Source organism: Lissotriton helveticus, chromosome 11, assembly GCF_964261635.1.
Source record: "Lissotriton helveticus chromosome 11, aLisHel1.1, whole genome shotgun sequence".
Classification (NCBI taxonomy): domain Eukaryota; kingdom Metazoa; phylum Chordata; class Amphibia; order Caudata; family Salamandridae; genus Lissotriton; species Lissotriton helveticus.
Window position 1 is genome coordinate 115,546,942 of NC_136072.1, and position 24,404 is coordinate 115,571,345.

Consider the following 24,404-nt stretch of genomic DNA (forward strand, 5'->3'; position numbering starts at 1 on the left):
TCCGGTGTGGAACCTCAACGTCGTTCTCACCAGACTGATGGGGCCACCATTTGAGCCACTGCACTCGTGTGAGCTCCAATTCCTTACGTGGAAAGTGGCCTTTCTGATAGCTATTACGTCTCTGAGGCGTGTCAGTGAGCTGCAAGCACTCACCATACAAGAGCCGTTCATTCAAATTCACCCAAATAGGGTAGTGCTACGCACTAACCCTAAATTCCTTCCTAAGGTGGTGTCACAGTTTCATCTTAACCAAACTATTGACTTACCAGCATTCTTTCAAAACCCGCAAACGGTGGCGGAAAGAATGCTCCATACCTTAGATGTACGGAGGGCGTTGATGTACTACATAGACAGAACACAACCCTTTAGAAAGACAAAACAACTCTTTGTTGCCTTCGCACCACAACACAAAGGCAACCCAATTTCCAAAGCAGGGATAGCCAGGTGGATTGTTAAGTGCATCCAGATATGTTATCGAAAAGCCAAGCGCACTTTAACAATACCCCCCAGAGCGCACTCCACACGCAAACTGGGGGCATCCATGGCTTTCCTAGGGAACATTCCTTTAGAGGATATTTGCAGAGCAGCCACGTGGGTCACACCACATACCTTCACAAAACACTACTGTGTTGATGTGCATTCCAAGCAGCAAGCAGCTGTAGGACAGGCTGTTCTCAAGACACTTTTTCAGGTTTCTGCAGCTGGCACGGGCAACCGCCGCTGATGGAGGGACTGCTATGTATTCTATGCTAAGATATGAATTTAGCAGCCCACATGCCTCGAACTGAATATGCTACTTACCAGTATGCATCTGTTCTTGGCATGTAGGGCTGCTAACATTCATATCGCCCGCCCTCCTCCCCGGTGCCTGTCGCAGCTGCAGATATACTATTGTATTTATTCGTTAGCATGGACATCCTTTACACTTTCACTCCATCTCCTGCCACAATGGCGAAAAACAATCTGGGGATGGAGCCGATGCCCATGCGCACTGTAGTCCAGGGGAGGAGCCACCTATCTCAGGATACTTCGAAGACTCTTCCAGGACAACAATGTGCAATCATCCGAGCCCAACACTAGGCGGCGATCTAATGCTAAGATATGAATGTTAGCAGCCCTACATGCCAAGAACAGATGCATACTGGTAAGTAGCATATTCATCATCATCTGCGGTAACCCCGGTAAAGACAGTAAGGCCATGGATTTCATTGGCAAGAGGATGTGCAAAACCTCCGCACCCTATATGAAGGTAGCCAGCGCCTTGGCCTTACTGAGTTGGTATGACCGCTCTCTGTGGGACTCTCTTGCAAGCTTCACAGAGAAGCTACCAAAGCAAGACAGTCAGGGCTTCCAGGAGATCCTTCAGGAGGGGGTCTGGTGTGCAATTAGGTCATAAGTGCTGAAGCGGATGCCTCTGATCTCGCTGCCCATGGATATTCACATGGGATCCGTGCCCGCCGCTCTTCCTGGCTGAAACTGACTGGTTTGAAGCTAGAGGCTCAACATCGGTATCTAAATCTTCCCTTCAATGGTACATCGCTCTTCAGCTCTCACGCTGATGACGAAATGTCTAGAATGAAGACCAAACTAGACACTGTGAAGGGGGCTGGTCTGAGGAGAAGAGGAAGGACTTCAGGCGACGCTATCATCCCTATGACTGACGACAATATCATCAGAGGGTTCAAACCCCTCAGTGGTCTTCCCAACAGCATCAAGGAAAATCTCAGTCAAATCCGCGTCGTTCTGGTAGAGGACGAGGAGGAATCTCGAGACAATCCACACCTGCTACTAAGCAACAACAGAAGCAGTGAATGCTTGCTTCCCCAATCTCCGTTACCCACTCCGGGGGGGGGGGGGGGGGGGGGTTGTTATCCGTTTTTATTTGGAAGAGTGGACCAAAATCACACTAGAGAAGTGGGTGCTCAATATTGTGAGGAATGGGTACTCCATCAGGTTCAAGTCCCCACCACCTGCTATTCCTCCTTGACAAACTGTCATCCATCGCATAAGTCTTCTAAGGGAAGAATTTTCCTCTCTACTCCTAAAGGAGGTCATCGAAGAGGTCCCATGGCATCAACGTCGTCAAGGAATCTACTCCAGATACTTCTTGTTCCCAAAGAAAGGTCCAAACAAAGAGTTAAGACCTATACTAGATCTAAGGCTTCTCAACAAGTTCGTTCTGAGGGAGAGGTTCAGAATGCTGGTGTTACATAAATAATCCCGCACTTAACTCAGGTGGATTGGATGTGCTTTGTAGATCATCAAGATGCCTATTTCCACTTCCCAGTCTCTCCAAAGCATCGGAAGTTTCTAAGGTTCCAGATTCAATCAGACGACTTGCAGTTCACAGTCCTGCCTTTCGGGCTGAAATCAGCGCCTTGCACATGTTCGAAGTGCATGGCAGTAGTATCTGCATTCTTAAGGAGAAACAAATCTTCATCTACCCTTACCTAGACGATTGGCTTCTCAAGTGTGCCGCTCCAACTCTTCTACAGAAACACCTCTCTTGCTGCATTCATTTTCTGCATCAGTTAGGTCTGCACGTCCATTAAAAAAAATCCATCCTTAATCCAACTAAGAGGATCCATTGCCTAGATGCAACTTTAGAACAGTACACGCAAAAGGGTATCCTTAGGAGGAGAGACTATCATCCCTTTTCCACAAGTGCCAGACCCTCCTGAAGATACCTCATCCCACGGCCAGGCAGGTCTCATCTCTACTAGGTTTGACGGCCTTGCGCATTTTTCTAGTTCCAAATGCCAGACTTCACATGAGACCTCTACAGCAGACTCTAGAGGATCAATGGTCGCAAATTTCCAATTGCTGGGAGGACACTATAACTATAACTCTGTCTATCCGGCTCTCCATCAGATGGTGGATGCGACGGACTCATCTCCTGATAGGAGCCCCCTTTCAAGAGGAACTGCCCAAGCAGACTCTGGTGCCGGATGCGTCCTTTCAGGGATGGGGCACTCACATGGGGTCCCTACAGATCCAAGGAATGTGGTCAGAGAGAGAACCGCTTTACCACATAAACATGCTGAAGCTCAGAGCAATGCATCTGGCTCTCAAGGCGTTTTTTCCTTCCATCAAATCGAATGCTCTGCTTGTTCAGATGGACAATACAACAACGATGTACTACCTGAACAAGCAGGGGGGGCACCAGTTCATGACCCCTGTCGTTAGAAGCGCAGGTGATTTGGAAGTGGCTTCTAGCACGAGACATGAAGATTTCCGCAATTGACTTACCAGGCTTCCTCAACGTCCAAGCGGACGGCCTAAGCAAGACATTTCTCAGAAGCACACGACTGGGTGCTAAAACAAGAAGTGGTGCAAGACCTCTTTCACAGCTGGGGAATACCAGACCTAGATCTCTTCGCGGTCGCAGAAAGCGCAAAATGCCTCGACTTCGCCTCCAGATACCCTCAACCAGGCTCCAAGGGGAATGATCTGTTGATAGACTGGTCAGAGACATTACTGTACGCCTTTCCACCAGTCCCCCTCATTCCCTGGTGATCAGGAAACTGTACGAATCCAAGACAGAGAAGATCCTGGTTGCGCCAGAGTGGCCTCGCCAATGGTGGTACCCGGACCTTCTTCATCTGTCCAAAGTACCACACAGGAGATTACCATGTCATCCGGATCGACTGACCAAGGCGGGCGGCAAGGTGTGTCGAGGCACTCCCCCACCCAACCTGCCACCCCTGAGGTTAGCAGCATGGCTCCTGAGTTCATCCAATATGGAAAATTAGGTCTCTCTCAAGACTGCATGCAGATCTTGAAGGAGGCACGGAGACCTTCTACGAGAAAGTCTTACTTTTTTAAGTGGACGCGCTTTTATATGTGGTGTACTGCTGAGGGTCACGACCCTATTTGAGGTCAGGAACAGGTTACCCTACTTACTGTATCTGAAAGAAACAGGTTAGTATTAGATTCCTTACCTTAGAATATCCCCAGGCGTCAGTCTGGATCCAGAAACTTTTGCGTAGCAGTACCCCTGCGCGTCGGTAGGCGTCGTCTGCAGGCGTCCCCTGCGGCTCCGCGTCGTCGGCGTCGTGCGCCGTGATGACGTCGCTGGAGTATATAGACGCCGCCTCCGCGCGCTGACGTCAGTTCTTCTTTTTTCCGCGCCAGTTAGCGCAGATCCGAAGAGCAGTACTCCGGTCTTTTGACCAAGTTTTTTGTTAACTGATTGATCTTTACGGTGCCGGTAGGATGCCCGGTTTCAAGAGTTGTGACGAGTGCGACCGCATGATGTCGGTCACCGACCACCATCGACTCTGCCTCCGGTGTCTGGGCGCGGACCACGACGTGGAGTCCTGCGTCGACTGTCGGGCCTTGACTGGAAAAGCTAGGCGGGAGCGGTCCCGCAAGCTTCTCGAACTCCGGTTGTCGGCCCCGCGTCGAGAGCGGTCCCGGTCCGGTCGGAGGTCGAGGGAGCGGTCGAGGGAGCGGTCGCGGAGCCGCCATGGGCGCTCCGGGAGTCGCCACCATTCCTCCGGCTCGTCAGGTAAGCACAAGAAGTCGGGGCGTCGCCATCGCACCCCCGACTCCCCCCCGACGCCCGCGTGCTGCGGCCGGGGGCTCGGGTGACCCCACCCCCGCGGTCCCGCATGGGTCGCCGACGCCGTCTACCCCACACCTGTCGGTCCCTGGGGAAGGCGCGTCGCGTGAGGAGATCGAGGCCTTCCTCATTGCTATGAGGGCGAGGTCTTCTCCGGCGGGGCCTTCGGCGCCTGCGGGCCCGTCGGTCCCGTCTGGGGGCCCGAGCGGTTCGGGTGCTCCTGCCCCGGCGCCGCCGGTGGCTCCGGCCCCGGCGCCGCTGGTTCCCTCTGGTTCGTCGCCGGCTGGTCTCCCGGCCTCTCCGGCGTCGGTTCCTGTGGGCCAGCCCGTGGTACCGCCCCCGCGTGGTGCAGCGACTCCGCCGTCGGCTCCGGCCGGCGTCGGGTCCCCGGCACCGACGCCGCGCGGCGCCACCCCCCTTTCCTCCCCGACTCCGGACTCGGAGCCGGACCGGCGTCGGCCGACGCCGGACCCGACGCCGATGGGGCCCGTTGACCCCGATGTCTATATCGTCGACCCAGAATATGGGTATGACGAGGAGGAGTATGGAGAGGGTTGGGAGGGGTCTGAGGACCCTCTGTCCCGTGCCTGCCAGTACGATGTGGACTGGGTAGGTGATCTGGGTGATGCCAGTGGCCTGGACGAGTCGCCCAACCCTGGGTTTGTCTCTCCGTCCCCTGTAGCGTCCGAGGCGGGTGCTGCCTATTCGGTGGTCCTGATGAGGGCTGCCAAGGCCTTACACCTTGAGCTCCCCGTCGCGAAGGTCAAACCGAATATCCTGACGGAAGTTTTTAAACCGCAGTCATGCCCCCAGGAGCCTCTGCTGCCGTTTAATGAGGCCCTGACGGATGTCCTTCTGGGCACCTGGTCCAGGCCCGCCTCTGGTGCGCCGGTTGACCGGAACGTTGCCAGGCGTCACCGTCCCTGCGCGGACGACCCTGCCTTCCTGTCCACCCATCCCTCCCCGGAGAGTCTGGTGATCCAGGCCTCCACTTCGCAGTCCGCATTTCCGTCGGCTCCGCCCGACCGGGAATCAAAGAGGTACGACCAATTTGGAAAGAAAGTGTTTTCCTCTTTGAGTGCTGGGCTGCGGTCTTGTAACACCGCGTGCCTCTTGGGCCGCTACACCCACTCCCTGTGGGATACGGTCGAGGAGTGTTTGCCGCAATGCCCCCAGGAAGTGCGGGACAAGCTCACCCGGGCCTTTGTTGAAGGCCGGGATGCGGCGCGGTACTCGATCCGTTGTGGTCTGGACACCACGGACTCACTGGGACGAGCCATGTCCACTACGGTGGCGATTCGTCGCCATGCCTGGCTGAGATCTGCCAACTTCTCACCAGACGTCCAAAATACGCTTATGGACATGCCATTTGATGGCAGTCGCCTATTTGGTGACAAAGCGGACCACGCGCTGGAGCGCTTCAAGGACTCCAGGGTCACGGCCAAGTCCTTGGGTCTCTCGACCCAGACCCAGCGCCAGCAGACGGGTTCGTTTCGGCCCTTTCGTGGCCAAGGGAGAGGAGGTCCCACACGTGCTGCCAGCCACGCGGCGCAGAGCGCTCCCCAGCGCGGTGGCGCCCGTGGTTTCCGCCGTGGTGGCGGTAGAGGCCAGCGTCGTGGTCAGTCCACGCCTCCCTCCGCTGCGGCATCCAAGCCTTCCTAGTCCGAGCTTTCGGGCTCACGTGACGCCAGTGGGTGGCAGGGTTCGCCATCACCACTCCCGCTGGCGCGCGATAACATCGGACAGGTGGGTGCTGCAGCTTGTCCGAAGGGGCTATGCCCTCCCCTTCGAGTCCACTCCTCCAGCCATGCCACCGCAGAACCACCGTGTGTCGGGGGACCACTTGGCACTTCTGCAGGAGGAAGTTACGGCCCTCTTGGCCAAGGGGGCCATCGAGCGCGTTCCTGGGCCAGAAGTAGGGTGTGGTTGCTACTCCCACTACTTTCTGGTACCCAAGAAGGACAAGGGAGGCCTGCGTCCTATCTTGGATCTACGGAACGTCAACGGCTTCCTCCGGAAGGAGAAGTTCAAGATGTTGACTTTGGCTCAGGTCTTGGCTGCTCTAGACCCACACGACTGGATGGTAGCGTTGGACTTGCAGGATGCGTACTTTCACATCCCCGTCCTGCCGGCCCACCGGCGTTACCTGCGGTTCACGGTAGGCCACGAGCATTTTCAGTTTATCGTGCTCCCATTCGGCCTTACCAGCGCCCCACGGGTGTTCACGAAAGTGATGGCGGTGGTCGCAGCTCATCTGCGCCGGTTAGGGGTTTCAGTCTTCCCCTACCTCGACGACTGGCTGTTGAAGGCGGGCTCGCCCCAGACAGTCGTCCACCACCTTCAGATGACGGCAGACCTCCTGCACGAGTTGGGGTTTTCCATCAATGTGCCGAAATCACACCTGTGTCCCTCTCAAAAGCTCCTTTTCATCGGAGCGGTTCTCGACTCGGCGCAGTTTCGGGTTTATCCCCCGGAACGGCGGGTCCGGGATATTCAGGCTCTGATTCCCATCTTTCAGCCGTTATCCCGGGTTTCGGTCAGGTTGACGCTGCGGCTTCTGGGGCTGATGGCCTCCTGCATCCTTCTGGTGCATCACGCCAGATGGCGGATGCGGGCTCTGCAGTGGGACCTGAAGTTTCAGTGGGCCCAGCATCAGGGCAACCTATCCGACCATGTCCTGATCTCGGAGGGCACTGCGAGACAGTTGCAGTGGTGGCTTACAGACCGCGATTGGGTCAGGGGCAGATCCCTCTCCCTTCCCCAGCCGGAGCACGTGGTTGTGACGGACGCGTCCCTCCAAGGCTGGGGTGGCCACTTGGGAGAGGCGGAGATCAGAGGCCTCTGGTCTCCGGCGGAGTCCCGGCTCCATATCAACATGTTGGAGCTGCGGGCGATTCGCCTGGCACTGAAGGCATTCCTCCCCTTTGTCAACGGGAGTGTAGTGCAGGTGTTCACGGACAACACCACCGCCATGTGGTACTGCAACAAACAGGGCGGTGTGGGGTCGTGGACCCTTTGCCAAGAGGCTCTGCGCCTCTGGCAATGGCTGGAACGTCAGGGCGTGACTCTGACGGTTCAACACCTGGCAGGTTCTCTGAACGCCAGGGCGGACGAACTCAGCCGTCGGTGCTCGGTGGATCACGAATGGCGTCTGAACTCGGATGTGGCGAGAGGCCTCTTTCAGCAATGGGGAGAGCCTTGGTTAGATCTATTCGCCACAGAAGAGAACGCGCAATGTCATCAGTTCTGCGCGTTGGAGTTTCCAAGACGGCACTCGCTCGGCGACGCCTTTCGGCGCGAGTGGAGTTGCGGTCTGTTGTACGCCTTTCCGCCTATACCACTTCTGCCCAGAGTGCTGAAGAAGATCAGGCGCGACCGGGCCCAAGTTATCCTTGTGGCTCCGGACTGGGCTCGAAGGTACTGGTATCCCGAGCTACTCAGCATGACAGTCGGTCCCTCGATCCGCCTGCCCCTTCAGGAGGACCTTCTGTCGCAGCAGCAGGGGACGGTCCTCCACCCGAACCTGTCCAGTCTCCACCTCCATGCGTGGAGATTGAGCGGCGACAGTTGAGGCCATTTGACTTGCCTCCTGAAGTCTGTGATGTCATTCTGGCAGCCAGGCGTCCCTCCACAAAGTCGGTATACGCCTGCCGGTGGAACAGATTTGTGGCATGGTGCACAGCAAAGGCTGTGGATCCCCTTTCTGCCCCTCTATCTGAGGTTCTCCTCTTCCTCCTTTCCCTTGCCCAGCAGGGCTCTGCTCTGGGCACTATCAAGGGCTATCTTTCTGCCCTTTCCGCCTTCTTGAGGCTACCTGATCAGCCATCTTTGTTCAAGTCCCCTATTGTGTTAAGATTCTTAAAGGGCATCACGCACATGTATCCTCCAGCTCCGTTCGTGATGCCTCAGTGGGACTTGTACCTGGTTTTGACTTTCCTGATGTGCGCTCCCTTTGAGCCCCTTCATTCCTGTCCTCTCCGTCTTCTCACCTTAAAGACGGCCTTCCTGGTAGCCATCACCTCTGCCAGGAGAGTGAGTGAGCTCCAGGCTCTTTCTGTTCAACCTCCTTTCTTGTCTGTTCATCCTGATAAGGTGGTTCTTCGGACCAGACCTTCTTTCCTGCCCAAGGTAGTCTCTGCTTTTCACATTGGGCAGTCCATCACCTTGCCCTCCTTCTTCCCGCCTCCGCATCCTTCAAAGGATGAAGAGCGGCTCCATCGTCTGGACCCAAAACGTGCGCTTTCATTCTATATGGATCGCACACGCCAGTTCCGGGTGGATGACCAACTGTTTGTTGGCTACGTGGGTGAGAAGAAGGGAAGGGCGGTACAGAAACGGACCATCTCTCGGTGGGTCGTCCTGTGCATCAAAGCATGCTACTCTTTGGCTCGGAAGGAGCCTCCTGTTGGGCTGAGGGCCCATTCCACTCGGGCCACGGCGGCTACTACTGCCCTGGGCCGGGGAGTCCCTTTGCAGGACATTTGCCAGGCGGCCACGTGGGCCTCGCTGCACACCTTTGCGAGGCACTACTGCCTGGACAGTCAAGTCCGGAGGGATGGCTTCTTTGGCCGTTCGGTCCTCCAGGACTTTCTGGTGTAGGTTGTATTGGTTCGCAGACCCACCACCGGGGTTGGTATTGCTGGGGTATCTATTCTAAGGTAAGGAATCTAATACTAACCTGTTTCTTTCAGATGAACAAGTTACTTACCTTCGGTAACGATATATCTGTAAGAAACAGTAGTTAGTATTAGATTCCTTACCGCCCCGCCCATCCTCCCCGTTCTGCGAACTGATACCTAGGGTTAGGGACATCCCTTTCAGGGCCCTAGTTTCAAATGGCACCAGTGTTGGTTCTCACATGGCTCTGCGTGTTCTGGCGCGGAAAAGCTGTGTGCAAAGAACTGACGTCAGCGCGCGGAGGCGGCGTCTATATACTCCAGCGACGTCATCACGGCGCCCGACGACGCGGAGCCGCAGGGGACGCCTGCAGACGACGCCTACCGACGCGCAGGGGTACTGCTACGCAAAAGTTTCCGGATCCAGACTGACGCCTGGGGATATTCTAAGGTAAGGAATCTAATACTAACTACTGTTTCTTACAGATATATCGTTACCGAAGGTAAGTAACTTGTTCATTTGGCCAAAGCAGGTTTGCAATATTTCTCCATAAAGGTTCACCTGGCAGCGATAACAGCATATAGAAAGTCCCCCACTCAGGTCTCTTTCTTTCAGATGCCAGTTGTCAAGGACTTCCTGGAGGGTCTTAAAAAGGTCTACCCACCAGGTAGGTGCCCATCTCCTCCCTGGGAGCTTAACGTGGTCCTCTCTAAGTTAATGGGACCCCCAGTCAAACCTATCCACAAAGCCGCCCTGCAACATCTTTCATGGAAGACTGCATTTCTCATGGCAATCACATCTGCTTCTTGCAGAGTGAGCGAGATACAAGCCTTGTGCTCTTCAGAGACTTATCTTGTTTAGAGTAGAGTGATGCTTAGTACTCACCCGAGGTTCCTTCCTAAGGTGGTCTCGGAGTTTCACATCAAACAGTCAATTACTCTTCCTACTTTCTTTGCAAACCGTGTCACCCCTGCTGAGAGAACTTTGCACTCTCTAGATCTGAAAAGAGTGTTAAAGTGTTATCTAGATAAAACAAAGAGTGTACGGAAGGTGGGCACGCTGTGTGTCAATTATGGTCCATTGAACACAGGTTTTCCTGCCTCTGAAAGGTCCATTGCTAGATGGATAGTGGCATGTATCATGTTATCCTATCAGCTGGCACACAAGCAGCTCCCGGATAAGCAGAGAGTCATTCTACAAAGGGTAAAGCCGCTACTATAGCGATGCTTAGTAATGTACCTGTTCAGGAAATATGTAAAGCGGCAACATGGCGTTCGCTGCACACTTTCGCACGCCATTATTGCCTTTATTCTGACACTCAAGCTGATGCTAGGTTTGGGCAAGCATCCTTTAGAAACTTGTTTGGGTAATATATGGTTCGAGGCATATGGGCTGCAGATGGTACATTTATGAATAGATCGCCATCTGGTGTTGGGCTCGGATGATTGCACTTTGTTTTTCTTCTGGAGAAGTCTTTGTCGTCATAGGTGACTCCTCCTCTCGGTGTTAGTGCGCATGGGCATCGGCTCCATCCTTAGATTGTTTTTTTCCGCCATCGGGTTCGGATGAGGATCGAAGCGCTCCGGACCGACTTCAACAAAGAAGGTTATAACCGGCGCGTATTCCTTTCCAAATCGACGGTATCGTTATCGAACGCGACTTCACTCCATACCGACGCGATTCGAAGGACGACGACTACGAGAAACTCGACGTAGTCCAGCCCGGGGTCCATGGAAAGGACTCCATTCAAAAAATTTCCAACGTGTGGTGCTAAGTTCCCACACAAGGACCTACACGAAGTGTGCAACCTCTGCTTGTCCCCTGAACACGAATCCAGGGACTGTGAGGCCTGTGCAGCGTTCTCGTCAAAGTCGACGATTAGAAACCGTCGAGCCCGAAGACACGAGGTATCGAGAATGCAGTCACAAGCAATCCCGGAGCTGTTCGAGGACCAGCAACCAGAAGAGGAGGAAGAAGAGGCCGACGAGGCGGGGTCAGAAGCGGACGAGTCCGACGTCGAGGAGATCGACGTCCAACAAACCGTGAGTGACGACGTCCCTTTACCGAAAAACAGACCCCGCACGGTGTCGACCCCGCCCTCGAGCCCGGTCAGACAACCGAAAAAAGTTTCCAACGCCCCGCCTTCGAGCCCGGCAACGAAACAGAAACCGAAACACTCGGTCCCCCATCATAGTGGTTCCGGTTCCGATAAACCAACCACATCGACACCGAAGCACCAGGTCAAGGAAAGCTCGAAGTCGAAGCAGTCCATGTCGACACCGAAACACGCTTCGGCGCCGAAAACACCCTCGACACCGGGGACATCTTCGATACCGAAGAAATCGGATCCGAACAAAACTTCGGCACCAAAAACACAAATGGACATTTCAAAGAAAAGACACCTTTCGGAACCGAAAACTGCGGTACCGACACAGGAACACGGAACGGATCCTAAACAAAAGACTTTGTTTATTGACCCAAAGACTGGCAAGGTAGTCACAGAGCTACCTAAAGAGAGGAAACATGAACATTTGGACGACAAGGCTCATCCAAAGAAGAGAACAATGGGGACGAATACAACTCCTCCCCCTTCTCCCAAACCTCACACACCATCTTCGCCTATTCCTCACAATAGGCCAGATATTCCTCCCACACGTCCATCTACACCTACAACAGATGGAGAAAGTGACACAGGGGAGGGGGGACACCCTGGGGATGATGAGGACACAATCCCAGAGGAGGCAGACCCATGGGAGGAGTATAATGTGGGATCAGGTAATGATACCGACCTTGAGTCATATCCCTCAAAACCTTCACCTCCTGATGACAATACTGGGTTTGCACAACTCATTACTAGAGCAGCAACATTTCATAAGGTAGACCTACATACAGAACCTCTAGTACAGGACTTCTTATTAGAGACACTACCTACTGCACAAAGAACATCAGGAACACTACCAATGCTAAAAGGCCTTCTCAGTCATACATCAGAGATATTCAAAGACCCAGTGAGGGCTAGGGTATTGAACCCAAGAATTGATAAAAAATATAGGGCAGCTCCAAAAGACCCAATATACATTAAGGGACAAATTCCTCTAGACTCACTAGTGGTCACAAACGCTCGCAAGAGAGCAAACTCTTTATCTACGGGAGAAGCGCCACCTCCTGACAAAGAGTCTAAACTAATAGATGCCTCTGGCAAGAGAGTAGCATCTCAAGCGGCAAACAGTTGGCGCATAGCTAATACGCAAGCACTACTTGCAAGGTATGACAGAGCGCATTATGATGAATTAGAAGGACTCATCAAACATCTCCCTAAAGAACATCAAAAGAGAGCTGATCAACTTATACAAGAAGGGAAGTTAATTACTAACACTTCAATAAAGTGCGCCCTAGACGCGGCAGAAACTGCGGCAAGGTCGACAAATACAAGCATCATGCTAAGGAGACATGCATGGCTCAGAGTGTCAGGATTCAAACAAGAGGTACAAACCTCGTTACTTAATCAACCTTTTGATGGGAAAACACTTTTTGGCACAGGGACAGATGAGGCCCTAGAAAAAATGAAAAAGGATACAGAAACGGTTAAATCAATGGGAGCATTGCAGCAGCCGACACAAAGAGGTTCCTTTCGTAGATCCACCTATAGAGGAGGATCCAAAAGTACAGGTACAAACCAACAGCAAACCTCTTTTACACCTACATCACCCAGAGGTAATTCTAGAGGTGGATACAGGGGTAACAACAACAAGGGTAGAGGTCGCGGAAACAACAACAACCGCAACTCTCCAACCCCAAAACAGTGACTTCATAGAGCTTCCCCCAGACCATATAACACCGGTAGGGGGACGCCTATCACAGTTCCTACCTGTCTGGGAAAACATCACATCAGACAAGTGGGTAAGACAAATTATCCAACATGGTTATTGCCTAGAACTCACAGCTACCCCACCAAACATCCCCCCCAAACAGCGTCCAATGAAACAAGATCACCTGACACTGTTAAAACAGGAAGTAATATCACTGCTAGAAAAGCATGCCATAGAGAAGGTTCCACAGCACCAACAGGGAACAGGAGTATACTCCCTATACTTCCTAATCCCCAAAAAGGACGGGTCTCTAAGGCCAATACTGGACCTAAGACCTCTCAACGCATACATAAATTCGGAACATTTCCACATGGTCACGCTCCAACAAGTACTTCCTTTACTGAAGAAAGGGGACTTTCTTTCTACACTGGATCTAAAAGACGCTTACTTTCATATCCCTATTCACAAAGCCCACAGGAAATACCTCAGGTTTGTGGTAGAAGGACAACATTATCAGTTCAAAGTCCTCCCATTTGGTGTCACGACGGCACCAAGGGTGTTCACAAAATGCCTGGCAGTGGTAGCAGCTCACCTAAGAAGACAACAAATTCATGTCTTCCCATACTTGGACGACTGGCTAATAAAAGCCAGGTCGCAAGAGGAGTGTCTGCAACACACACAAAAGACAATTCAGCTACTACACCAGCTAGGGTTCACGGTGAACTACACAAAGTCACACCTACAACCAAACAAAGTTCAACAATATCTGGGGGCTACCATAGACACAGAAAAAGCCAAAGTGTACCCCAACCCAATAAGAGTCCAAGCAATGCTTACAATCATTCAGAGATTTCAGCCACAACACTCACTAACAGCAAGAGTGTTCATGCAGCTACTAGGTATGATGTCATCCTGCATACTGCTAATACCATATGCAAAACTACAAATGCGTCCGCTACAAGAATGCTTAGCGACACAGTGGAATCAGGCTCAAGGACAGATTACGGATCTGGTGTTGGTAGACGACCGCACACACCGCTCTCTGAAGTGGTGGAACAGAACAAACATTACCAAGGGGCGGTCGTTCCTAGAGCCAATTCCACAGGTGACAATAACAGCAGACGCATCGCTCACCGGATGGGGAGCACATATGGACAAATACACAGTACAAGGAAGGTGGAGTGTGCAGGAAAAAACACTGCACATCAACTATCTAGAACTACTGGCAGTGTTTCTAGCATTGAAAGCCTTTCAGATACATGTTATCCACAAAGCAGTCCTGATCAGAACAGACAACATGACAGCAATGTATTATATTCAAAAACAGGGGGGGACGCACTCTCTCCAATTATCCAGACTAGCACAGGAGATTTGGAGATGGGCCATTCCTCAAAACATCTATCTGTTAGCCGAACACCTACCAGGAGTTCAAAACCAGATAGCAGACATCTTAAGCAGACAGTCGGAACAAATACACGAATGGGAACTGCACCAACAAATACTGCAGCCATTCTTCCAAAGATGGGGACAACCAGAGATAGACCTATTTGCCACTCATCAGAACGCAAAATGCCAAAGCTTCGCGTCCAGGTACCCACATCACCTGTCGCAGGGCAATGCGTTATGGATAAATTGGTCCAACAAATTTGCATACGCTTTTCCCCCTCTCCCACTAATCCCATTAGTGGTCAGGAAACTGCAACAACATTCAATGACCATGATACTAGTAGCACCCACGTGGGCAAGACAGCCGTGGTTCACCACGCTCCTGCAACTCTCACAAGTGCCACATCAAAAGCTACGAATTCTACCCATGCACCTTACACAGAACCATGGAGAGATAATGCACCCAGATCCAACTCAATTGAACTTAGCGATCTGGCTCCTGAAATCCTAGAATTTGGGTACTTAGATCTCCCCCCAAATTGCAAGGAAATAATCAAACAAGCGAGACGTCCAACCACCAGAGCATGCTATGCAGCTAAGTGGAAGAGGTTTGCTATACACTGCACTAATAACAATATCAACCCTCTAGACGTATCAACAAGGGAGATTATTTGCTACTTGTTACACTTACAGCAATGTAATCTAGCGTACACATCTATCAGAGTACATCTAGCAGCTATAGCAGCATACCTACAAAATAGGCAGCGCATATCACTGTTCAGAGTACCAGCGATAAAAGCATTCATGGAAGGGCTTAAAAGAGTCATTCCACCAAGATTACCACCTTCCCCAGTCTGGAACCTCAACGTAGTACTCACCAGACTAATGGGGCCACCCTTCGAACCTATGCATAGGTGCGAAATACAATTCCTTACATGGAAGGTGGCATTCCTTATAGCCATTACCTCACTCAGAAGAGTAAGCGAGTTACAGGCATTAACAATACAAGAACCATTCCTACAGATACACCAGAATAAAGTGGTTCTTAGAACAAACCCAAAGTTCTTGCCTAAAGTAATTTCAGCATTCCACATCAATCAGCCAGTGGAATTACCAGTCTTCTTTCCAAAGCCACAGACGGTGGCAGAAAGGGCTCTACATACACTAGATGTTAAAAGAGCCATTTCATACTACATAGAAAGAACACAAGACTTCAGGAAAACTAAACAACTATTTGTAGCATTTTCCCCAACACATAAGGGCAATCCTATCTCTAAAGCAGGCATCGCAAGATGGATTGTAAGATGTATACAAATATGTTACATTAAAGCAAAGAGAACATTAACTGTTCCTCCTAGAGCTCATTCCACAAGAAAACTAGGAGCATCTATGGCATTCTTAGGGAACATTCCCCTAGATGACATATGTAGAGCAGCAACTTGGTCTACACCACATACATTCACAAAGCACTACTGTGTTGATGTACAGGCTGCACAACAAGCCAGAGTGGGCCAAGCTGTATTAAAAACTCTATTTCAGACAGTTGCGACAGACACTGGTGACCACCGCTAGGGAGGTAACTGCTGTACAATCTATTCATAAATGTACCATCTGCAGCCCATATGCCTCGAACGGAATATGCTACTTACCAGTATGCATCTGTTCTTGGCATAGAGGGCTGCAGAGTGGTACATGCCCTCCCTGCCTCCCCGGAAACCTGTGTCTGTCCCAACATTATCTTATTTAGATACATTTACATGGGCATATCTTTATGAACTACACTACACTACTCCATCTAACCCTACTATGGCAAAACAATCTAAGGATGGAGCCGATGCCCATGCGCACTAACACCGAGAGGAGGAGTCACCTATGACGACAAAGACTTCTCCAGAAGAAAAACAAAGTGCAATCATCCGAGCCCAACACCAGATGGCGATCTATTCATAAATGTACCACTCTGCAGCCCTCTATGCCAAGAACAGATGCATACTGGTAAGTAGCATATTCCTTTTGTTACCAGGTTGGGTTATTCTGATATTCGTCCGCAGGGTATGGGGATGTGCTTGCTACTCTATTCTGTGCTTATGACTATTGATGAGTATCCCCTGAAAGAGAAGGATAATTTACTTACCTGTAATCCTAGTTCTCTTCCAGGGGTATACTCATCAAAGTCATAAGCAACCCTCCCTCCTCCCCGCACGAATACCATAACCATAGATATGTATCTGTTCCCCATGCTGTGATTACACTGTTATACGCCGTCCAAAAAGAACTGACCTAACTGTCACCTGTGGTGCATGATGGGTGCCTGGGGGTTCCTGGAGGTCTTAAAAGCACGGCACCAGATTTTTCCAATTGTTCTATATGCAGGCTAATCTGCCTCTATGATCTTGCCTTTTCACCTTTGAAAATAAAGGCTGTGTTTTCAAAGTAAACTGGAAGCAGTTTTCTTTTTCTGTATCATGGACATATCATGATTTATTCTCTCTTTATTATTTCAAATGTAAAAGATTTACATTGCAATTGTGGCATATTTGAACCCAGTAATATGTTTCTAGGGTATGTATGTATGTATATGTATATATATATATATATATATATATATATATATATATATATATATATATATATATATATATGGATATTACCTATGTATGTATGTGTCTATGTATGTATGTGTATATATATAATATGTAGGTATATGCATATAATTTGTTATTGCTCCGGTGTCCCCGCACGTGGGCGGGACTATTCAGTGCTTATGACTTTGATGAGTATACCCCTAGAAGGGAACTAGGATTATCCTTAACGGGCACATTTTTGCACACCCCTTGACATTCGCCTTAGACAGAAACTTGAGTTTCAATGAATATACCTGACAGAAACAACAACTAAATAACTACACCTATTGAAGAAAGTGAATAATTTGATTCCCCCTGAAAAATATATTTAGATCTGTTGTGGAATCTCTGGCACTCTGCGATTTAGAAAGCAGTAATACTGTTTTAGCAGGGATAACCAAATCCAGAATCTCACCTCTGTAAGCTTTCTCACATGCTTCACTATAGTGTCAAGTGCAAGAAAGTAAGATCGTAACCACTATTCCTAAAGAAACTTCACTGCCACCTGCATGGCATTTGAAGGAATACAGTTCGAGATTCCAGGGTACCTGCAAGAAAAACTAGATTCCACTAGGTGACACAAACTAACCAGAGCGAAAAGACTCAATCTGGACTTTCGCAAATAAAGAAGACCAAGCCTCTTAAACCGGCATTTTCTTGCCGGTTTAAGAGGCTTTCTTTTGTAGTACAATATGATGCCGGTGCCCTAAATGCTAAAACCTATTGTACTAATATACCCTCCTCTTCCTCAGATCTCCCTGTTCTATGCTAGTTTTAACATTACTCTTATGTTGGCAGTCATGCTTATCGAGGCTTTGTTAACAATTGCTCCATTATATCAAACACAGTAGTACTCTAATTTGTTAGTGTAAAATGTCTTCAGTTTTATGATTATATTTGATAGACCACTGTTCTTCCTTCAGTGCACCAAACAACTTGCAGCAGCATTTCATGAGGAGTTCACAGTCCGAGAAGATTTAATGGGCCTGGCAATAGGGACACATGGTATCACTATTCAGCAAGCTAGAAAAGTTCCAGGAGTGACTGCAATCGAACTGGAGGAAGACACTGGTACATTTCGCATCTATGGTGAGGTAGGTTATCCATTTTTATGGAGATAGTTTTTGATACCTTTCCATTCCAAGTATCTTGAATACTGTATTTTGAGGGATCTTACGTGAAAGTATCCTTCACATTTGAGAACACCTTTATAACTTGTTAAAAAAAAGTCTTTTACAGGACCCACTGCAGTTGAATATATACATCTGCATTGCATCTTGAAACACTACATTTATTGGTGGTGGGTTTGTTTTTTGAGCTTCAACGCATCTTTGTTACCATGCCCTATAATCTCGGCCCTCTGATATACCTACGTAAATGAATTGTTGTCTAGTAATTTTCCTTTTTGATTTGTGTTTTTGGCTCATTCAAGAAGTAATTTAGCTTGGGTAGACATTGCTGAACCGGGCCGAATTTTTCTGGGCGACATTTTTATAAATGGCGGATCGGTTGAAGTGATGATTCAATAATTCAGGAACCATGAGACCTATATACCTCATTTTGGTGTTAAAACGTAGGTTTGGGGGGGGGAGGGGTGTCAATACAATAGGGAGAACACACACACACACACTCAGCTCCTTGCAGTTCCGCTATATATAGTAAACAACTAATGTTTTTTATTCCTTTAATGCTTACACCAAACATTGTTTATACTTTGAATATAAAAAATAAATATTTCACTGCTGTTTTAGACACATTTTCATAGTTGACTTTATTTTATTCAGCAGTTGCTCGTGGTACATCTACAGAATGTTGAACATTTGAGAAGAGCATATCGATTTAGACATCTTTTTGTAGCACAGGTTTTTCAAGTACATGTACGTGGATGGAGGCTTTAGAAATTTCTTAGGTTTTAGCACCCCATCAATATCTTCCCAACCAAATTCCCACTGATCTTTTTCAACATATGCATGATCCAAAATATTTACACATCTTCTGAACAAGTAGAACGCTCTTTTACTGTGTCCACGCACAGAATAGGATGTTGGTGGAAGGTCACTTAGCGGGACTGATCTCTAGAACTTACTGTAATGTAGATCATCCAATGTGTGACAGTCCGAAGTCTTTTTCCACACTTGCACAAGGTATTTTTCTACGTCTCTAAAGTCACATTCTTCTCCTGTCTCAGCAAATCCTTTTAGAAACTTTACAGGTTCAGCAATTAAAGCTCCAAACTTTGCTCCAATTTTGCTCATGGTATCATCACCCGTAAGACTATGTGCCTTGATAAGAACACTGGGCATCTCTGGGTCAAGTTTCTTGTAGGGAATATGAAGCAGGATTAAGTTTCTTTTTTCCTGTTCCATAATGTATCCATAACTCAGAGTCCTAGATGTATTAACATTGCAACAAATCTAATTTGCACAATCATATCTGTCTCATTTGACACTACAATGACTTGATGGGAACCATTTCGAACAGCCCACTCAACATGTTGCACAACATAAAGGTCAGCTTACTCAAATTTGCTGTTAAGTTCCTGAACAATATGTTGCCTACCTTTTGAATATGTCTGCAGGTGCCAACTCCTCATTGACAATCATTCTACTTGCGATAATTAGACATTGAGTTTTCCCTGAAGCATCAGCAATGTTTTGGCGAGTTAACATTTCCAAGTTCATCTTGTTCGATGTTAATGACTAGAATTAATCAAGTTTCAATCAAATTAATCAAGGGGGAGAGGGGTTGGCATAACGGCTAAGGCGCTCGACCTCGGACCTGGGGATCTGGGTTCGAGTCTCGGTAACAACGCCAAAAACCTCCTGTGATTCTGGGCAAATCACTTAATCTCTCCGTGCCTAAAAAAAAAAATGAAAGTGTGTCCTCATGTAACGTAACTGGTGCTATGTAAAGCGCTCTGATACCTGATTCGGTTCGGGTCTAGTTCGCGCTATATAAAACTCTGCAAAAAAAAAAAAGTTGCACATGTATAGGTGTCAAATTTTTGATCAGGCAAAGTTATTTGTTCCACTTTTAGACATTAGTCTGACTATCACAATTTTTGACAGACCGTTCAATATAACTGTCAGAGACAATGTCCAGTTCTTTCAAGGTGCATACTGACTTTGATATCTGTAGAACAGTCTGAACGACCTATCCAAAGTTTTGCATGGATAAAATCTTGGCCATTCGTAATTGTGACATATAGTCTACAACTACAGCAGTTTTCAACAGGTGAAAAGTTTTTGTTGAGCTCTTGTACAAGTTTGTGCTTCACCGGTTTGGTTGCAGCATCTCCATCAAATACCTTTTTGTTGGAAGAAGATCATGCAACAGAATGTCCTTGATAAATTAACCCCTTTATTTTGCTACATTCATTTCTCTATGTGCTTGTGAAAGTTGTTTTTTGTAACCTGTTTTGTAGTGGCTGGTTGGACTTAACTCTTACTATGGCAATTAAAGCGTAGATGTTTTGCTATAGTGATTATGTTGAACAACTTTTTCTCTTACAATAAAAATCTCTCCTGCTTCAGTTCTGCATATAGTTTTTATCCATGTACCAGGGAATCTAGTAGCATTAACGGCTGCTACCGGACAGGGGTGATGGGGCGGGGTTAATTAGTAGATTAAAAAAAACATTTACCTTACAATGGCCGCCTCCCCTACATCCTCGTTCTTCTTCCTCTGCAGTCCAGCTAGCAGCACGAAGCACCCGGCACACAGGCTCCCCTGAGCCAATCACAATGCTGCAATTCAACGTTGTGATTGGTCTGAGCGCAGTTGGTCATCGCTCACACTTGAACAGGAAGCCAGTTCATGTTCATGACTAGGCTGTGTAATGCAGCCTGGTAGGAACATGCAAAGTGCGCATGAACTGTTTGGTTGCCCTGAGCGGGCCAGCCAAACAGTTCATGTGCACTTTGGGAGTGCAAGCCATTACTCCCCTGGCCAGTTCCTTCCGCCCGCCCCACACTGCACACAGGGTGCATGCAATAGGAAAAATAAAATGACAGTAACGATAAATTATTGTAATTTTATTTTTCCTTTTTGCTCAGTGGGGCAATGCTCCTCCGCCTAAGCGTATATAGTTATCCACGAATTGTTTGGTCACGAAGTAGTGTAGTCGCACAGGCTCGGTCATTTAAAAGGAGTTTTCTTGCTGCTGCTTAAAATGAAGAAGGCTGTCACCATGTTTTTTAAAACATTCCCTGCTCTTTCCCACAAGTTTGTGGTGAGGAACAGTTTCATGATGGTCCATTTTGTTATCTCTCTGAAAACGTTCCTAATGGGACTTCATGGTAAACTAACTGCCATTGGGCAACAAATTCACTTTTACATGTCTGACCAACAATTCCCATGGAGCTTTCCTGAGATATCAGGATAGTCTGTTCCATTTTCATGTATCTAGAGCCACGGCATTGAACCTTCCCTCTGTCTTACACCACATAATGTCTTTGGGTTAATTTTCTGTACGGATATGGTTTTTCCACCTCTAGCTTTTTCACTCTTCCCAAATACCAGGGCCCATATCTCAGGTAGTTTATGCAATCAAATTCGCGAAACCCAATCAGTGGCTCCAGAGTCTTCACGTGCAGCTCCCAATCACCTTCCCGATTAGCAGGTACTAAGTTTTTCACTAGAGGTATCATGAGTAAAACATTTCCCCAGTGCTTGCAAAGTTCTGGTGTTTCTTCACACTCTTTGTCGCACTCAGCAAACTTGGTTTTCAAGTTTCCTGATTTTCAGCTGAGTGCATTGAACATTGCCTGGCTTTGCATTATGTCCTTTGAATGAAGTGCACTCTTTTCCTTGTTCGCTTCTAAGAAAAGATAGCAAAGCCTAATTTGTTATTCTTTTTCCAGAAAGCATTCCAGTGCAGTGTTTCTATAGCCTCAGATATGATCGGCATACCTTGTAACGAACAAACATAATGAGTTCTTCTCAATACTGACTGGACAGTTTTGCTTCCAAACATTTCAGACTGAATAAATGCATCGTCTGTGCCACTTCCACTGAGCGAGCTTCCTCCATACCCCAACGTTTGTCATGTGGAAAACGCCCATCATTGGATAAAGATCATCAAATTCGACTGGATTGCTCATAAAAATGTCAGCTAAAATACGGAAAAATACCTTCATTGCAGAAAAGTGGCAGGATAGGCTTGTCTTCAAGCAGAACACATACATTTTGGATTTTCTTTTAGAGCTGTGTATACTGTTGCGTTGTTTGTGACCGAAGATGGTATTACTGGTAAATACCCTAAATTCTTCAGTAGGATGGTATTCTGTGAGATCAGGGCATCAAATCCAGCCCACAGAGGAACTAGATTTTCTTCACCCTTTGGAACTGGCTTTACTTCACCCTTCAGGCAGCACTGAGTAAGCAATATGATACATTTAGTTAAATCAGCTATGCGGATTGCAGCATCCGGTAGAAGAAGAGCCTTGTCCTCAGCTACTTTGAAACTTTCTGGTAGACTGGGACGGGTTGATGGCTTGAAGTGATTTTACACACATTGGCAAGGCAGTTGGGTTAAAAGTTTGCTGCTTAGTTTATTTATGCCTATAGTTGACACAGCTTGTTAACCAGCAGCTACTTCATTAATACAGTCTTGAAAAAGCACCATGTGCGTATCATGTGTACTGGTTGTGCCACACAAAGAAGAGCTAACTTCAAAATCAAATTTATCTAGCAGCAGTTGTAAATCTTGTTCTGTTAAAATGACTTGTAAGTGGTGTGCAGTTGGATTCACAAGATTTTACAGCATGAGTTGCTAACAAGTTTCTGCTCCGTACTGTCATTATAACTTCTTGATATACCAATACTATTCATTGAAGTGATTAGCTCTTTAATTTTACACTTATAGATTGCTTATACATTCCTCGTGTGTAGCAGTTTTCTTTTTGGCATGGTGTAATTCATAATTAGGGCTCCCAGTTTTGATATTTATTTTTTGTCCATTTCAGTCTGTATTAATCCATATTTATTTTGTGTTGTGCGTATAAATGAAGTTGTAAAACTGTACATTTCCAGATCTATTTAACTGATAGACGCGCACTCATACTTTGATGTCTGTCTTGTTTTGGCTATTTAAGCTGCCAAATATTACACAACAATACATCTACTGGTAAATATTAGCATTATACCCAAATGTATGCTGACTTATGCTGTTATTTAAAGAAATGTCATCCTGTTTTTTAATTTCCCATGCTGTCCAATTGCTCAGCTGCTATAAATAAAAAAAACGGCACAGTCACTTAAAAGAAGCACAATTTTCTGTATTTATCCACTTTTAAAAATAAATGCAGACAGAAAACACGTTGTTTTCTGTCTGTATTTATCTGTAAAAATCCGTAAAAACGGAAATCAGGGAGCCTTATTTGTAATACATGATTTGGAAAAGACATGCATTTGTAGAGCATAATCCTGTCGGTTCATGGGATTGTCTCCACTTCTTCGCTTATATCTTCAAAGCCATCATCAATGTTGTTGGCTTCCGTTCCCAACTCAAGAACTTTAGTTTGTAATAGTTTTGATTTGCTGATATTAAACAATGATGTAAAAACGTTAAGACAACATCAGCCAGACGTTCTTGTGGACTCCCATGACTTGCAGAGCTCTGAGGCATCACAATATTTGTCATTAAGACCAAAATCTAAATCTTTCATGATGTAATATGGTTCCTGCTGATTTTGCTGCATCCTGTGATCTTATTGTGGCAGCAAGAACTTTAGGAGTCAAATCAGCTGAGAACACAATAAGTGGCTCATCCTTTTTGTCAGACTGTCAAAAACAAATTCTCTCTGTTGCTGCTGGGAGTGCAGTGTATATTCATATTTTGAAAGTATGCAAGCATGTAGTTTGGTTGGGCATACAAACCTGCTGTAAATACATTCACCTCGCTGTTTAGATGAGCTACTCGGCTGAAAACTTCATCTTGAAAGAAACTCGTCGCACATAAAATAATGTTTTCCCTTTGGGACTTCCACACTCTTTACTTAGTTATTTCGTCAATCCTTTTGGCACTTGTTCTGGCTAAACAACAGCTAAAATATTGAAGATCCTCTGCTTTCTGATCAGTTGTTGGAGGTGGATAAGTGGTAAACATCGATCTTATAAGTGGATGGGCATTGAGTTTGGTCGAAGATTTCTCAGAAGACTCGGATTCTTGTTGTGATTCACTGGTTTCTGCTACTTCTTGACCCATTTTTAATAGGCTTTTTTCCCTGTGTATAAGACTTGTAACTCTTGTTGTTACAATGATAAAATATTTGATCCTCTTCACCTATCAGTTTCAATCTTTTGTGAACTTCTTCTTGCCGTATTTCTGCAGCATCTCAAACTCTCTTCTGTTCAGCCGCAATTGATGATGGCTTTTCTTTCAGATTAGTTTGGTTTATGAGA

The 24,404-nt window shown here is 47.6% G+C and overlaps 1 protein-coding gene across 7 annotated transcripts in view; it reads left to right on the forward strand.

The window, feature by feature from the left end:
* Positions 1-24,404, forward strand: part of FXR1 (FMR1 autosomal homolog 1) — a 343,266-nt gene that overhangs the window by 153,297 nt on the left and 165,565 nt on the right. For all 7 annotated transcript variants that reach the window (XM_078665656.1, XM_078665660.1, XM_078665655.1 and 4 more), the window contains exon 8: positions 17,924-18,094. In XM_078665656.1, coding sequence (XP_078521782.1) covers positions 17,924-18,094 — 171 coding nt within the window. The remainder of the gene's footprint in view (positions 1-17,923; positions 18,095-24,404) is intronic.